The 16,961-nt window shown below is 39.3% G+C and overlaps 3 protein-coding genes across 6 annotated transcripts; 1 reads left to right on the forward strand and 2 right to left on the reverse strand.

The window, feature by feature from the left end:
• Positions 1-599: 599 nt before the first annotated feature.
• LOC119727458 (steroid receptor RNA activator 1-like) lies at positions 600-5,076 on the reverse strand. Its single transcript, XM_038199344.1, has 6 exons — positions 5,001-5,076; positions 3,511-3,657; positions 3,015-3,250; positions 2,455-2,563; positions 2,238-2,308; positions 600-2,126 (listed from the first exon to the last, which is right to left on the reverse strand). The coding sequence occupies exons 1-6, from the start codon at positions 5,017-5,019 to the stop codon at positions 1,626-1,628; spliced, it is 1,083 nt and encodes a 360-aa protein (XP_038055272.1). The 5' UTR covers positions 5,020-5,076; the 3' UTR covers positions 600-1,625.
• A 491-nt stretch (positions 5,077-5,567) lies between these two features.
• On the forward strand, positions 5,568-12,766 carry LOC119727459 (transcription factor IIIA-like). Its single transcript, XM_038199345.1, has 10 exons — positions 5,568-5,683; positions 5,900-6,000; positions 6,818-6,908; positions 7,640-7,728; positions 8,924-8,997; positions 9,336-9,422; positions 9,629-9,675; positions 10,296-10,379; positions 11,092-11,247; positions 12,071-12,766. Exons 1-10 carry the CDS (start codon positions 5,630-5,632, stop codon positions 12,305-12,307), a joined length of 1,020 nt encoding a protein of 339 aa, XP_038055273.1. The 5' UTR covers positions 5,568-5,629; the 3' UTR covers positions 12,308-12,766.
• A 502-nt stretch (positions 12,767-13,268) lies between these two features.
• Positions 13,269-16,676, reverse strand: LOC119727457 (translation initiation factor IF-3, mitochondrial-like). Of its 4 annotated transcripts, none has more exons than XM_038199340.1 (5): positions 16,509-16,676; positions 15,459-15,919; positions 15,028-15,200; positions 14,286-14,526; positions 13,269-13,533 (listed from the first exon to the last, which is right to left on the reverse strand). In XM_038199340.1, exons 2-5 carry the CDS (start codon positions 15,879-15,881, stop codon positions 13,285-13,287), a joined length of 1,086 nt encoding a protein of 361 aa, XP_038055268.1. In that variant the 5' UTR covers positions 15,882-15,919; positions 16,509-16,676; the 3' UTR covers positions 13,269-13,284. The 4 variants fall into 4 exon arrangements, with proteins under 4 accessions (XP_038055268.1, XP_038055270.1, XP_038055269.1 ...); XM_038199342.1 differs by lacking the exon at positions 16,509-16,676 and adding an exon at positions 16,435-16,502; XM_038199341.1 differs by lacking the exon at positions 16,509-16,676 and adding an exon at positions 16,217-16,393 and having other exon boundaries at positions 15,459-15,921.
• Positions 16,677-16,961: the final 285 nt, after the last annotated feature.

A 16,961-nucleotide genomic window follows, 5' to 3' on the forward strand; every position in this document is an offset into this window, starting at 1 on the left:
TTGCCAGTGTCTTTCTCATTTCAACATCGGGTTCTACGCAGAATACTGAGAGACCAGCGTATGGTAGCGTACTGCTCAAATGCTAGGGGGCGAGGCTGATCGGTGTATTATTTCGCCATATCCGTTCAAGGGCGCCACCTATCTGTCAATAATTTCATTTTAGATAAAATTCATAATAGTTTGAAATAATATTGGGTTCCCAAAACATATTATTGACTGAACGTTCTATTGTTCACAAAATCGATGCAAAGTCATAGTTAACAGAGAAAGGCACTTGCTGTATAGGGGGTGGGGTGGGCAGGCGCGGATCCGGGGGGGGGGGGGGCACAGAGGCGTGGCCAGCGGTATTGGTGGTAAGGGGGGGGGGGGGGGTATTTGCACACTATTGTGCGATAGTAGTAGTGCATGATCGTCAGATTTAAATAGCACCCCCATTGGAAGATGGTACCAGCCCCACCCCCTCCCACTTTTTGACATTACGGAGAGACGCCACTGATTTGCTATTTTAAACAAATAGGAGAAGTGTTGGAGGGGGTGGTATGATCATTGATGTACATGAATAATAGAAATTAATCATATTTGCTGCATAAACATCTGAGTTTATTCTTATTTCTCAATTTCGTTTATTAATTTTCTTTCATTGAATGTAATATTACATTCATTTAGTGCAACGACCCTCACATAAATCATGATTCAGTACATTTAATAAAACACCCTGTAAAATAATCTTATCTGATATATAGATTCCAAAATGTTGGTTTTATAATATAATTACAACAAATTTAATCTTAATTTTCTTTTAAAAAAAAAAACACCATTTTTTTTAAAACTCCAGATGGAAAAGGCAGTTTGCTGTGTTCACTTACATTGAAAATTGAAAGTTACTTTAGTAAGTTTACTTAGTTTTTATAAATACATAAAAATAACGTAAATATCCAGTTTCATCTTAAATTAGTTCAGTTAGTTTGAGTGACTCCATTGTTTTCAAAATTGGTTGCATGCATTTGAACCAGTGCACACGCTTGATGTGCACTTCATTGGTTTGCATGACAACTCAACAAAATGGTTCAAGTACGGAAAAAATGTTGCAACTTGATGCCACTTCAGGGGTTGTGTACAAAGCCTACGGAGAGTCAAGAATTTTTTTAAAAAGTATTTCTTAACAAACTTGGAAATGTTTCTCAGTCCCAGATTCACGTCTTATCATCTTTTTTTGCAATGAATGACCTTCACTGAGATGATATATGAAGAAAAAAGCAGTGTCAGGTTGCAACATTTTTTCCTTCAATATAACATTTATTTATATCCAACCATGAACAAAATACAATTCATATAGCATGTACAATAAAGGAAAATAATTATAAAATATAAGTACTTCAGCCTATCCAAATAAGCCAGTCTAGTGCCCTCTATCGACCAGTCTACAAATAGTCTTGCGTAATGGCCGCGACATAAATACAACCCAGATCAGCCATTAAAGTCCTACTAGCTTTTACATGGTGGCAGAAGTGGGATCAGCACATGATGAAGTTTAAGACAAATAAATCTTGAAGCCATATAATTTTGGTTTGCAACTCCTGCAGTGTTATGAGCAATAAGATCAGTTTTGATCCACTAGTTGTGGCTCACTCTCCTGAGTCCGCGCAAACAGCGTTTGTCACTTTCGACTCCACAGTCTGCGCCAAGTCAGTTGACAGCCTTCCCAGCTGTTCTCCTGTTTCATCTAGGGAAGCCTGTCTGCCGTTATCCCCAGCTGCATCTCTTTCATCATCGGCATCGTTAATCTCCAGTCGGGAATCAGGATCAGAAGGCAGGTTGTTAGACTCATCAAGTATAGGTTTATCGTCTTGGCTTGATGCCTGTTCAATGTGTTGTTCCTCCTTTGCCGATTGTCCTGTTTCAGCCTGGGAAACCTCTCCGCCACTCGGTATCTCTTGATTATCCTCGCTGTTTGCAGCTGAAGCCTCTTCTGACGGACCTGTACCAGCTTTGTCTGCCTCTGCACTGTTGTCAGTTTGTTGCTCATAGGCTTGTATGTCTTCTGTTTCTAAAGCTGGGGTCGGAGGGGGAAGTACCGTCCGTGCCTCCATGATGAGACGTTTGATCCCAACCATCCACTGGCTGACCTGACGGAAGACGATAAATAAGAAAATCTTGAGCAAATGTTTTTACTGTGGACACTGGCAAAATTGTTTGGCTGGGGGAGAAATTTGGAAGGAGAAAGTCAAATGAATTACCTCAGATACATAGTCCACCATCAAAGACAAGTGGACGTCGTGAGCTCGGTCATAATCTCTACCTGCAAGAGCTGTGACAGAAAGCAGAAACCCATGACATCAATTTAACTTCTTTGAGGCAGACATATCCTGATTATTTAGTAAACATTTTTTTAAAAAATTGTCGAGCTTGGAATGTCCAAATCTATGTCTGTAATTTTAGTGTACGTGTTAGTACCTGTTGATAATTTGGCCATTCGCTGTTGCACCTCTGCACAGAGCTTGTCTGCAGACCAGGCAGCATTTAGCACTTCAAGTTTTTTCTTGATATCCTCTGCCACACGAGCCTGAACAGGGAGAATAAACCAATCCTTGAAAAAAAAAAACCAGTTGATTCCAAACGCATACAAGTGATTTTCCTGCTTGTATCATCGCCAAATGTTTAGATATTTAGTAAGTCCCAGAACATAAGAGCGTCTTTTCGTATCTCATATGGAACATGATGACAGTGGAACATCCTTATACTGAACATCGCTGTTCCAAACATTTGGCTATATCGAACATCATGCTTGGCTTCAGGACATTGCTGTTGAAAAATATCAACTGAAGAGCGACAAATGGCTATTATTTCCCCATGGAATGCAAGGGGAAAGCACCCATTGCTGTAGGTAGTAAGCTAAAAAAACCTGTGTAATTACATAATTCAATAGTCGGCACGTGTTCAAAGTCATCTTTCAGTAACTACCAGTGAATAAGTTGTGATTTACAAGTCCATCAATAACCACAATAAACATTTACCTTTAATTTCTCCTCACATAGCTTCAGAACATCTCTCAGTTTTGCTAAGGTAGTGTCGAGGATGTCATCTGGCAACCCCGACTGACCCTCTCCTTGAACTTTGACCTCGACTGACCTTGCTGGAGAGGTCTTACTCTGTACAGTCGGTGGTGTGCTGAACGTTTGCACGGGAGCGACTGTATTAACTGGAGGTGCTTTCGGTGTAAATATTTGTGGAAGGCCAGGTTTAACATCTCCTATGAAAAAATTAAAAGATAAATCATAAGATAGAAAAGATGTCTACTAGCAGTTACAAGTGTTTCTTGTTTGTACACCTTGAGAATAAAACGCTTGTTACACTTTGAGTATAAAAAGCGAGAAAAAAACCCAATGCGATTAATGCACAAAAATAAAATGAAGAAAAACAATTAAGGAGAAGTAAAATTCTTTTACAATGAAATGTCAGCATATTGTAGTTTGAACAAACTAAAGGAATGGATTATCTTGACCATAGTACCTGTTTTTTGGATGTTAGAACTGGCATGACTTTGAGGCATTCCCACCCTTTGGGTGAGTGGGTTCTTCCTGGGTGACGACTGTGCCTTCTGGCCATCTTTGCTGTACATGAACATCGGTGGATCGTTCCATCCACGCTCGGGGTTGCCTATGGACAGGATTCAGTTATAAATGTTTAAAGTCAACTCGTATACTCAAGGTGATTGAGTGCATTTACAGGCCTTTTACTTTTTTGACCTTGATTAAGAAAAAGAAACTTGACCAGAATTTGATGTGGCGATAGTGTAGTTACGGGCCCCTCTTTAACAGTTTCGAATCAAATTAGAGTCAAGGATGTTTTGTTTATCATTCAAAAATGACCTTTTCAGCCTAAAGCAGACTTCTCTCAATCCTAATGACACATTTTTGGGGTTAATTTTGAACAGTTTCTTCATCTTGGGGTGGAAGTTAAGATTTTCATGCATGATTTACAGTTGCTGCCATGCGATTCAGCACGCCTTGTGCATTCACGGTACATCATGGTGATCGCCATCTTTTATTTTTGCTCTGCGTTTTGTTGCTATCATCATCATTTTACACCCAAATTTCTTTTAAAAATTCAAAACCCCTTCCCTCTAACTTCACCAAATAGTTTGGTATTAAGTAAAATAAGTTAAAAGTGGATTTTGTTCTCTTATAGATGAATCCGCCAATTGTGAAGTGTAGGGCCCCTGTTTTGTTTTGATCAAATTAGAATCAAGATTTTTTTTTTTATTACAAGATGACATTGTCAACCTAAAGCAGACTTCTCTCAATGTAATGACACCTTTTTGGTAATGGTAATTTTTGAACAGTTTCTTGGCGTAGAAATTACGATATTTCTACACGGTTTTTAATACAGGCTGGTTGGTGCCATGCAGCGTGACTTGCGTGCTCACGGTGCATCGCGCCGTGATTGCCATGTCTATTTTTGTGTTGGGTTTTGTCGTTGTCATTGTCAATGTCATTTTACCCCCAATTTAATTTCCCTCAAAAATTCAAAGCTCCGCCCGTTATCTATGACATCCCCCCCCCCCCCCCCCCCCCCCACAGGCCTAAAACTAGTACTAGTAAGCCTAGGCCCTATGTTCTTAATGTCGCCAACTAGTGTGGTTGGTCAAATAATTTAAAAAGTGGATTTTATTCCCTAAGTTATAGGAACCGGGCCCGTAGATACACGACTGCCGTAATAATCAGTATATGGAACTGGGCCCGTAACTACACACTGACGTCGTGACGATCGCCTTTGCTGTGGCATAGGGCTAGCTAGTAATGTGCAGCGTGCACCGCGACACGTCATCAAACTTAAAACGTTCAGTTTTTACTATATTTTGAGATGAAATGTCTTTCTTTTGTTGCCAAAAAATTGTTTTGTCGTGCTGAGGAAAACGATGTTGTAACTGTCATGATCATAATGTTATTAAACAGCTGATTTCGAGCGTTAACAAAATCACAATAATTAAAAAATCCCACCCGGCCTGGTCGCCGCCATCTTTAAAAACTTTCACCCTCTTTCCAGATATTAATTTGTCTGAAAAATACATTGTAAAATAAATATTATGAATACCTTCCAATTATTTTCAGACGTAAATAAGGCCGTACAGATTTGTTTTAATAAGTGCTATTATGGTGTAAAGTTTTTGTTTTAATTACCATATTGCTGATCAATAAACAAAATAATTCAATCAAAAGATCCCATTTGGGGATAGATCCCAATCCTAATTGGGAAAATCTGCAGTCGGGCTACTTTCTACGCCCATCTTGAAATAGTGCCCAATTTGAGACGTGCGCGCTGGCAAGAAATTTATTTTCAGCCTTAAATCTTATTCGAAAAGTCCTTCTAATTCTCGGTAATAACAAATGCAAACAAAAGAAAAAAGTCGGTTTGTTTTGTTTTGTCTTGTTTCAATTTTTTCTTTCCTTTTTTTCAAATGTTTCCCGCAACAGCGCCACCATGCGTCTAGCATAAGAAAGGATTGTGTGCCGAACTGGCGTTTTGGTAACCCAACTTATATTCTCAAACGGGGCAATGCTTGACTGCAAATGGGTACACATCTTGAATTGGAATCTGGAATGTCAAAAATTTGCAGACGACAAACAAGATGGTCAGCAGCGCATGTGGACTAACCGGGAGCTCGGAAAAAGATGGAAAAAAGGCAGGACCACACCGCTTTGAAATTCTCAATTATATCCTTTAGTACAAGTGCTAAATTTTCGTATATGTTTACTTTAATACTCATGTGCTTTCTTTCATATGTGAAGGCTAGGCTAGCCAACCGTCTTTATGTAGACGTAAATGTAGGCCAATGAGTAAATGACGTCTGTTTCCGACATCCAATTTAATTTTTATTATTTTTTTTTTTTTTTTCCAGAGAGATTTTCTTTGTACTTTTGGAGGCTGTGATAATGCCTACACGAGGAAGATCCATCTTCAGAGACACTTAGCCAGTCATTCTGACAAGAGGGATTTTGTGTAAGTTGTCCTGCTGTAAAACGATATTAAGCTGGCTAGATTGTACAGCGCCCTCTTTGACAGGGATTGTGTAGTGTAGGACACCTTTTTCTTTTCTTGAACTTGAAGTGTTTGTATCATCCAAATGACTTTTGCAACCTCAAGCAATTTAAGATCTGATAAATAAGCCCAGTTTTCATAATTTTCAACAGTGGTTTGGTTGCAAATGTGTCTTTTTTACCTGATTTTTTTTGTTTTGTCATGCTTGACATTTTTAATTTTTTTCTTCATCTTAACATATTAAGAATAGTCTTATTTTATTAATTTAAATTGACGCCAACATTTAATTGACTATTACATTTTCGTATTTTGATTCGTGGCTCTGGAGGATTTTGTTTAAAAGGGAAATAAAGTCTGAAATTGTAAAATGGTCTGATTTCCATCTTGTGAATACGAAATCACAACCACAATGTTGACGTGGAACCAGACTAAGGTTTGTCACAGTAAAAATTTCAAAGTCCCGAAAAAACAGTCACTGCGCATGTTCAGTGCTTATCCGGCAAAATATTGTTTACAAAAAGAAAGCCGGATCTGGCTGAATATCCACTGCCTTGTTCTAACAATTCAGGCATAAAAGAATGTAAACAAAAAAATAATGTTATATTGTATTATAAATATGACTCTGATTGATTTGGCACAACAGCTAATGCTTCATGCAATACACGAAGGCAATATCTGTGCCTTTTCCCGTCCCACATTACCGAGCTTAAGCATCATGCATTGGAGCCACATAGAATTAACAGCCACTTGCCTTCTTGGCCATTTTTGTTTTTCTCAGTTGCTTGGAAGACGACTGTGGTAAATCATTCACCAACAACGACATCCTGAAGAAGCACATCCGTAGGATACACCGGGAGAGAATATTCAAAGTAAGGCTGCAATCACAATAACATCGGTCTTACAATCAGATATCTTAGTTGGAAATTTGTTTATGGCCGAGGATTTATCTCTGTCATCTTAAACTCTAGAGCGATTAAATGCTTGATAAGTAATTGGTGAATCTTTTTTTTTTCATGGTGCACCCCTGTTTCACCCCTGTTTATATATAATCATAGATTTACTTTCATTTAACAAAATAACATGCATTCTGTGCAAAGTTGTCATTTCAGTCAAAATCTGTCAAATGACTGTTTTGAACAATAGCAGTTAAGAGCTCCCAGCCTACGTAAAGCAGGATTGACTGGCTGTGACTGTTTAAGTAACTTGATAGAGCTATGCTTTGACTTTAGTGCTTTGACTGTAGGTGATTGATAAAACAGCTGTGCCTACCAGTTGCCTGCTTTTGTCTGTTGACTGAATTTGACTAGTCACAGTGCTTGCTTGAAATATGATCTGACTGTTGGTGACTAGCCTGTGTTAAAAATATAGCAGGGGAAGTGGATGGAACTTTTGACTGTCTGTGACTGTTTAAATAGTAGAAGGGTTCAGCAAGGAGAGTGTATCTGAATCTGGAAACCTGGATGTCCACCTTTTGTATTTAAATTATTTTCAAAATGAATTGTTTCCAGTCACTCAATTAAAATGAAGGTAGTTTTACCAATCCGTCCAAGTTTCTGCATCGTTTATATCTTTTTCTCCCCCGTCTTCTCTCATCATGTAGTGCAACTATGAAGGCTGCGACAAAACATTCAAGAAGCATCAGCACTTAACTGTGCACGGTTACATTCACACAAACGTCAAACCCTTCAAGTAAGTGTCAGTTGAGAAGGGACCTAGCAAATGGCTTCATTCAGAAACTCATCGTGGAAAGATTTCCATATACAAAGTTCACTAATTTTCCTCTGTATTGACTAATAAGCCCCCAGATAGCAATTTCATGTCATCAAAGTCAATTTGAGCAGTGAGAAAATACAAGCATTTTCTTAAAAAACACTTACGATTTTTCAGTCCAATCTCATAGGGTTTGTACACAGGGTGTTGAGTGAACTTCGTATATGGAAATCTTTCCCTCATCGTGGTCATTACATGTATATACATATAGATTCCCAGCAGCAGATTTGAGTAACCCTAGCTTTCCCAAATCCTCCCAAATCCTCTTTGCAAAATGGAGGATTTTGCGGAATTGAGGCTATATGGCGAAAATGTGTGGCTGAATTTGTAGGATAAACTGCGTCAAGGTCTTGGGCCAGACCTTGTGTTGTTTATGCTCAGTCGTGCATAAATGTAGGCCTACAATGTAGATTATACTTGAAATCCTCCGCACTGCTCCAGGATTTCACCGGCTCTGACTCGTCATATTGACAGTGATTGCCGGAGGATTTTGCAGGATTGAGGCAGTGGTCACCCCTCCAACGACCACATTTGAGAAATAACTTTTGTATGAAATGATTACATTGAGACAGTTGGATGATCTGGTAGGATTGAGGTTCATCATTCATTCATTCATTTCCACTTAATCATTTTGAAGGGAAAAGGTTTGGACAATAATTTAAATAAACAGATAAGATTAAGCGGTGGGCTTCTCCAAAAGCAAGCTTATCAAGTGGAGAAGTCCATGTTATGTGTAGAAAAAAATGTATATTATGCTGAATACTAATTAGCAAAAATACCTTAGGTTAGGGTTAAAATAGTTTTTAAGTATTAAAATGTACTTCAATAGTTTAAACTACTGAGAACAGGGTTGTCATATCTTATAATTCTAGCTATTTATGTGGATTTTTATATCTTGTCCATGTCACAAACTCATTGAAAAGAGCTTCATCCAACTTTTCACAATTAGTATTGTCTTGTAGCTTTGTGACTTCAAAATCTAGTAAGCAGTTCGTTACCCTCAGAAACCAAGCCTTGAATTTCTGGTCTCAATCTGGATAATTTGAAATTAGGGGCTGTACAAGCTTTATCATTGGTATTTCAGCAATATCATTTTTTTTCTTCTCCCATTTAGATGTCAATATGAGGGGTGTGAGGCGAGATTCAAAGTTCCAAGCAAATTGAAAAGTCACGCCAAAATACACAAAGGTGGGATTACATACTGTCTAACTGTAAACTGAAGAGTCTCAAATTGTTTAACCCTAACCGCCCTGAATCCTTCAAAATCCTCTTTGCCAAAGTGGAGGAATTTGGAAGATTGACGTTACATGGCAAAAGTGCGTTACTGATTGCGTGGGATGCACTTTGTCAAGGTTTTGGGCTGGACCTTGTGTTGTTTTTGCTCAGCCATGCATAAATAACTCTTGTGAATCAGTATTTGTGGCGTTTGGCTGTATATCAGTGTCGATTGAACCCAATGTTGGCATAATTTTCCATTTCTTTTCAATAAATATTTATACTAGTTTTCTACTTGTTTATTAATAAAGGTTACACGTGTGATAAAGAAGGTTGCGGTCGTCACTTTGATAAATGGACAGGCCTACGCAAGCATCTCTCTGAAGATCACATCACAGGTATTTTTCTTTTCTAGTTTATAATGAATACCCAAAATAGAAAACATGGTTCTTTTGTTATCCTGAAACGTGAACATATTAGCTGTTATAGTTGGTTTGAAATTCAGATTCAGTGACGGTTGCTGATCATTTCAAGCGGATAAATGACACTTTTTTTTTATATTTTGCATCTATTAAATGTTGCTTTATTGTGTTTTGTTTTGCAGAATACAAATGTGAAAAGTGTGGAAAGACCTACCACAAGAGACATAAGGTACACCGTAGTCTTTAACCAAATATTGTTAAAATATAAAGAATATTACATACCATCTTATGAATAGTTTCATTGCGGTTCCAGCTGCTACATCAGTTTCGAACCAGCCAACCGATCCTATTAGCTCGGTGGTCGAGTGGTAAGACCTCTGCACTAGAAAGCAGGAGGTCGTGGGTTCAACTCCCTTTTTCTCACTTTTACTTGGGGGAAATGGGGGGAACACACTGAGTATACAGTGTTTATACGTCAATGGAGGGCAAAACCTTATATTGATTTACATCACCCGGATGCAAATTCCATCTTATGAAAAGTTTCATTGTGGTACCCGCTGCTATGTACATCAGATTCGAACCAGCCAACTGATCCCGTAAGCTTGGTGATGGAGTGGTAAGACGTCTACACTAGAAAGCAGGAGGTCTTGGGTTGGAGTCCCACCCGAGTGATTTTTTCCAACTTTTACTCGAGAGGTAACACACTGAGTATACAGTGTTTATACGTCCGTGGGCAAAACCTAATATTGATTTTCATCACCATTTTCATGCCATAACAGGCATCCATAGAATTGAATGAATGGTACACGTTAACAGCCATGTGTGATTTTTGAATGTTTTGTGTTGCAGTTAAAGGTGCACGTCAAGTCCCATGAAAAGTTGAGGGAAGTTTTCATGTGTCCCCGGGAAGATTGCGACCGATCGTACCTCAAGGTAAGGTGCTATGATAAGCAGAAAACTATCACCAATCAAAAGTGGTATGCACTGCATAACATGTTGATCGCTACTTTTTTTTATTGCTGAGCAGTTAGTTTCTGTTCTAAGCAAAAATCTTCGCTTATGAAAAGTCTGTGTTCAATAGATTCTGTGCTTCTGTCTTTGGCAGCTGCATGGAAATGTCACAAGTACAGCGTGTGTCAATAAGAATGTAGAAGTCAATTCATAAATATTAAGATACTAGCACTCTTTTTTGCCGAAGTTATTTATAGAGTCTGAAGGTGTACTAAATACTCTACACAATGGTCTTTATCCCGTCTCATTTGGACATTCCAGTCCAGAGATACAGCTAATTAAATGAAAAGACTTGAAGTCCAAGTTGGGCCACTTTTCAGATTATCTGGTATCTAATGAAAGGCATTCACATACCAAGGAGGTGTGTGAATGCCTTTCATTAGACACCAGATAATCTTAAAAGTGGCCCAAACAGATTTTGACAGTCTTTTATACATGCTTTGCCGTAACTTTTGAACAAAAGGTCCAAATCACACAGAACAAAAATTCCTGTAAAAGGTAAAGAAACACTATCATCTCATGGTTATTTTTTTACCAATTATTTTTGTAGTTTCCTCAGGACAAAAATGTTTTACTGCTCCATTTTTTTTTGGAGACACGCTGTATATGATAACAGGCATTTGTTTTCTTTTAGGCATCGTACCTAGAGCTCCATGTCAAGAACTATCATGATGGGGGTCGACCCTATGCCTGCGATCATGCTGGCTGCAGTAAGACCTTCATCCATAAAGGTTCCCTGTCTAAACACCAGGTGGTGCATAAGCCGGACTACGTCAAACCACCACCAAAGGTATGTGAAAGCCCTTGCTTAAATCTGCAGTTCATGTTATTTCTTGGTTTCAATTGAAGGATTCACAGTGTGATACATGAAATAACATGAACTGCATGAAATAACATTGCACTTACTTATTTATTAAATAAAAAGGAACTGCATGAAATGACATGAACTGCAGAGGCCACTAGTAACTTCATAGTAAACCTAAAAAAACTAAAAGAATCAGATTTGTACATTGAATTTGCTTTACATTTTTATTATGATTATGAAACCAAGGATTCCTCAAAAGCGCCCTAGGCGCTGTAGCTCACAAGCCTGAAGAAACCTGTGGAGAGGAGACAATCAGAAGAAATTACAGTTTAGAGGTGGGAGGAAAACCCCTGAAGAATATTCTGGGGAAACCATGGAATCAGGTAGGGACTGAAAACCCAATCCACATATTGGCCCAGGTGGGATTCGAACCCTGGTCACAGCGGTGGAAGGCGAGGAAAGTACCGTTACGCCAACCTGACTTCCCATACACAAGTTATAAATGCAATATACAGACAAGCAAGTGATTTTCATAGAATCTAGAAATAAGAAATTAAAGCAAGGCAGAAGTTATGCCAAATCCCCAGCATACTTTCGTTGACGTTTGACCCCAGTATACCATTTTGAATATATAATGTTCATGATCACTGCTGGATATGTTCTGATTTTCCTCAAATTCTTTGTTTTCCTACTTTCAAAGTTGACAAATCTTTAGACTTCATAATCGTAGATTTCAAAACTTTTAAGTTCATTTCTTGCAATCAAAGTTTGAATTCAATAATGACATTTTGTGATGGTTCTTTTTTAGCCTCGGAAGAAGAGAGGTCTAGCGTCTCATCTCTCCTGCTACCCAGACGAGGCCACCAGGCCACGGCCCCACAAAAGTAGCCTGGAAACGCTCTCAGGTGACGAAGAAGTGGCGCAAGGCAACACGTCACTCAAGATGGTACAAGAGGCGGTCACATTAGGGGAGAAGAGCGAAGATGCGGTTGCCATGGAAATATCAGTCAGTGACTCTGGAGGAAACGTGGAGGAAGATACTTGAACAAAATTAGATCCAGATATCTGTATTCAAAATTTATTGAAAAGTTTGTAAAATCCTCTCCATTTCAGGGCTGGTATTGCTGCTTACAGGCAAAAGTTTTAAATACTTATATTTTTGCAGTTCAGCTGTTCTTTCATATTATATTTGTTTAACCCAGATTTAAAAAGGTTATTGTTAAAGGAACACTGCGTCCTGGGATACGTCCAATTGGGCTACAAAATGCGTTTTGAACGAAATGTTTATCGAAAGGAACATTTAAAGTAGGATATAAACATCCACACAACTATCCTGTAGATATGATTTCATGACGCAGTGCCCCTTTCACTTATATCTTATTGAGCGTCCCCCCTTTCATAGTTTTAAATTCTTCTGGTAGGTTTTCCCTCAGAATCTACTTTTGATGTCAGATGTGATAGACCAAAAGACCAGTACAAAATAAAGACGCCAGGAGAAAGGTTACATTCGTGTTGATTCTTATTTTTTTTTTTAATGTCTTTGCTTGTTTGCGCTTTGCCACTGATCGAGCTGAATTCTTTTAAGGGGAGTTTGCACGGTTGATTTCCTTAGCAAAAAAAACAATCAAATATGTAGTACATATACCTTGTACACACCAAACATATAGCCAAGGAGTTAAAGTGTTAAAGATCCTGAATCCATCAAAGTTCCCCCAACTGTTCAATAAGGACTTATCCTGAATCCATAAAAATCCTGCAGTTCCGCAAGGCTTACTGTCCTGAATCCATCAAAAACCCCAACTTTTTCAATATGCACGTATCCTGAATCCACCGAAATCCTCAAACAGGGGTTAAAGCACCTGTTCAGTCACGGGTTCGAATTTTCTATCAGTCAATTTTTTATTTTCTAAAGTTCATTATGCAAATTTCTCATATCTTCAGTCTGTTTTCTCGGTTCTCCCGCCAAGACTCTGAAGTTTGCCTTTCTTGTTTCAAATCATTTCCGCTTCTGTGGATCATCCATCATCCAACTTTCTCATCCTTGTCATCGGTCTGTTCATTCTCCTCTCCTCCATCTCTGGAGTCTGTCGCCCTCTGTTGGTTCAGACTCTCCTCCTTGTTCTTCTGCTTGACTAACGCCGTCTTCTCCTTGGCTGACATGCGTCGTAGGGTCACTGTTAAGTTCATTCCGTCCTTGCCTACGTCTCTGGGCTTGCTGGCGAACATCACCCGATCCTCCAGCCCAGCCATGAGTTGGTGGATCACTGCCAACTGTAAAAAAAAAAACAGAAATTAAACTCTTTACATACTTTTTTCAAAAGTGCATTTATAAGGTTGCAGACCAGTAAATAAACTGCCATTGACACCAGCTTATTTCATCATCGTTCCTTTTTTGTGCAATTTTTTTTTTTTTGGGGGGGGGGTTATTCAATGGCTATTGAGAGGAAATTCCATCCAAACATAATCACCCTTAAAAGTAGTCCTGTAGCCCACCACCAGTTTGAAAAATGGTGCCAGGGGGTTGATTGCAAAATAGAGCAACTTTAGGAACCGTTTCATCCGAATTTCACAGAAATACGAGCTCGCACTCCTGTGCACGGCTTCCACCCTTCTTTTTTTTTTTACAAACCCTCAAGTTCATGGCCCACAAAATGCTCAAATAAATTTGTTATAAACTAAACTTTTGGGGTCTATGCAAAAATTCAGTGAACAGAAAGCCAAGGACCTGAAAAATTGCAAACTATAGATTTGCATCAATAATAAAGGATGTTGGAGAAACGGAACATGTGTCATGTGAATTATGACGTAGTATGATCAGACAGACTTGAAAAATATGGCTTGAGAATTTTGACTTGACTCGGACAAAATTTAATTGCGACTTGACTTGTGAATAATATGGAATTTTGCGTCGGGGTGATGTAAATCAAATTAGGTTTTGCCCTTTATACGTCGGTGAAGGGTAAAACCTAATTTGATTGACTTGTGAAGAAATTGACTTGGTTACAACCCTGGTTCCATCATACCTGCTGCTCTTTGGTGACCGGTTTCTGGTGTTTCCCGGTGCCCGTCACTGTGACCCGCACGTGGACCTGCGCCCCGCCCTCTCGGAACCAGTCCTGTAGGTGGCGCCGTTTGACCTCCAGGTCGTGTTTCTCAATGTTGCCCGACAGCCTGGCCTCCTTGACCTGCGTGGGGGCGCTCTTCGCCTTGAGCTTCTCCCTGAGTAGCATCTGTTCTTGATGCAGTTGCTGCCCGGTCATCAGTCTGGAAAAAGAGAATTTAAAGGTAGTGCTGTTAGTTGTCGGTTCAGTGCGTGACATCGCGCAACTGCAATCGGCTGAAAGAGAACGTGTCCCAGACGCTGATTTTAGGCGCAATTTAAAACACAACTCGGCAACTTTTGAATTAAATCGATATCCTAGTAAATTGTTTTCTCGGAATATACAGCATTCACTGAGCTTAAAGTTCATCAGGTTAGTTGTTAAACAACTGTCTTTAGATTTTGAGCATTTTTGTTGATTCAAATGAAAAAAAATGCACAAATGGCAAATGATCTACCCTACCTTTAAATCAAAAATTTGAATTTTAAATGTAAAAGAAAATTTCACTGGCTTTTTGCCCTTAGCCACAGTGAGCTTCTAAGTATGTACGGTGGGACTCAAACCCATGACATCTTGCTTACTAGTGCAGATACCTTACGACTTGACAACAGAGCTGGAAAGGAAATTAAATTTAGTTACAGGAAACTAACAACGTTGTATATACCTATATGTTGGATAAGGCTTCGTGTTTTGGTTGATCAGCACTAGTTTGAGTCCAGTTTCCTGACTCCGCTTGATGGCTTCCGTGCGGTGCAGTGAACCCAGTGATTCACCAGCCTCATCCAGCAAGTGGACAATTCTGTCTGGAACCAGTTTGCCTACACTCTTCATGGAATCCTGAAAAAAAAATTAATAACAAAATAGAAGTGACTGGAATTTTGTTGACAAATTAAGTGGAATTTATGTTTACTACCACGAAAGTCAAAAAGAAATCAGAAGTCAAAAAGAAATCAAAAAGAAATGAGGAAGAAAACGAGTATCTCTTGAAAAGTTACATGCTGTCAACAAAACTACAAGCAGTTAAAATTTCAGATTTTTGCTGCCGATAAACACACTCACAACCGTTCTGCTGCTTACAACAACAAAATATGCTACCTTACTCAGAGAAGCTTTTATGTTGTTTGAGGAATTTCTTTTAGCTTTCCGAGAGCTGGTTGAGCCAGTTCGTTCCGCATCGAGTTCCTTGGCCACCTCCTCGAATGAATCACTCTCAACTGCATCCACATGCACTTGATCTAGTAATTTGTCGCTATCTGCGTCCGAAGTCAAAGACCGAAGCGATAACGTCACTGATGTGGGATTGGTGCATACGAGAGCCCATCTGCGATCGTGGATCCGTACGACTGAATACATCTGCCTTGCAAAGTCAAGCCGAACTGGTTGCTGATGATAGGTGATGCAGTTTCTATGACGATGACTCCCATAGCAACAGCGGAGAGTTTTGTTGTGTTGAGAACAATCATTCCACACCCTGTGTGATCTTGACGATACTACTCGCTGGATCAAACTTTTGAACATGATGAGACAAGTTGTACCATTCTAGTCAGAATCAAAGCCTGTTGGTAAATAAATAAATAAATAAACAGTGGCTACCAATGTTTCAGAAAATATGATTAACGGGAGACTCAACTTTGACTATCTTGAGCATAAAAATATTAGGTATTTTATGGAAAAAAAGGGGGGGGGGTGCTGACTAGTACTAGTACTAGAGGAAGGGGCGGGGATTAAGGAAGATTTACATGATTTAGCACAAGTGTTTCCCACCTCCCCCCCCCCCCCCCCCCCCAAAAAAAAAATCTGGTGGGAATTAGCTATGTCACGCATTGGAAATATCATCTACCTCTCCACTAAGTATGAAGTATAGCTCCGTCCACCTTCAGCATACGGCAGATGTTCAACATATTCAAATAAAAACACGTATCGATACACCTGCTAACTTTGCTAAGCAAGGGCCCGAAAAATGTGTAACTTGAGACGAGTTGATCTTCTGTCTGAGCGCATGCATTTTAGATTGGTTCCTGTCAAAATGGTGATCCTATTTACACTGATACGTCAAGATACCAGTCCCCACATTTCGACTTTTTGTGCACGTTGTCTACTGCATGCACGCCGATGGAAGTGCTTAGAATTACCAGGAAAACATACCAAAGGACACAGCAAACACTTTTCTTCGGTGATGCACAAGTTGTCCAATGTGTTGGTGAGTTCAAAAAAATATTTTCAGTGTGTTAGGAGGGTGTATTTTGTGAAAATTCAGTGTCAGCAAATGTGGAGAAATCTGCAGAGTTTGCAAAAAGTTGTCAAACTTGTTCACAAGAGGGCGCTGTGTATGCATGCCGCGGAACTTTTTAAAGTTTTCTTGAAGCATGTGTTGCCTTGTAACTTTCCAACTTCATGCAGTCTTTATCGAAGACGTTGCTTTTGGGACAACAATACTTTTTTCTGTCAATTGTGATTCTTCTTACAGAATGTGTACAATTGGTATTATTTCAAAATGAGGGTTTGCAGCTGGGAACTGGGGGGGGGGGGGGGGCAGGGGTGGGGAAACGATTTACATCTGTATCATGAACAGCGCCCCTAGTGTCATGTGGTAAAAAT

The sequence above is a fragment of the Patiria miniata genome, unplaced genomic scaffold (genome assembly GCF_015706575.1).
Source record: "Patiria miniata isolate m_02_andy unplaced genomic scaffold, ASM1570657v1 HiC_scaffold_20, whole genome shotgun sequence".
Classification (NCBI taxonomy): domain Eukaryota; kingdom Metazoa; phylum Echinodermata; class Asteroidea; order Valvatida; family Asterinidae; genus Patiria; species Patiria miniata.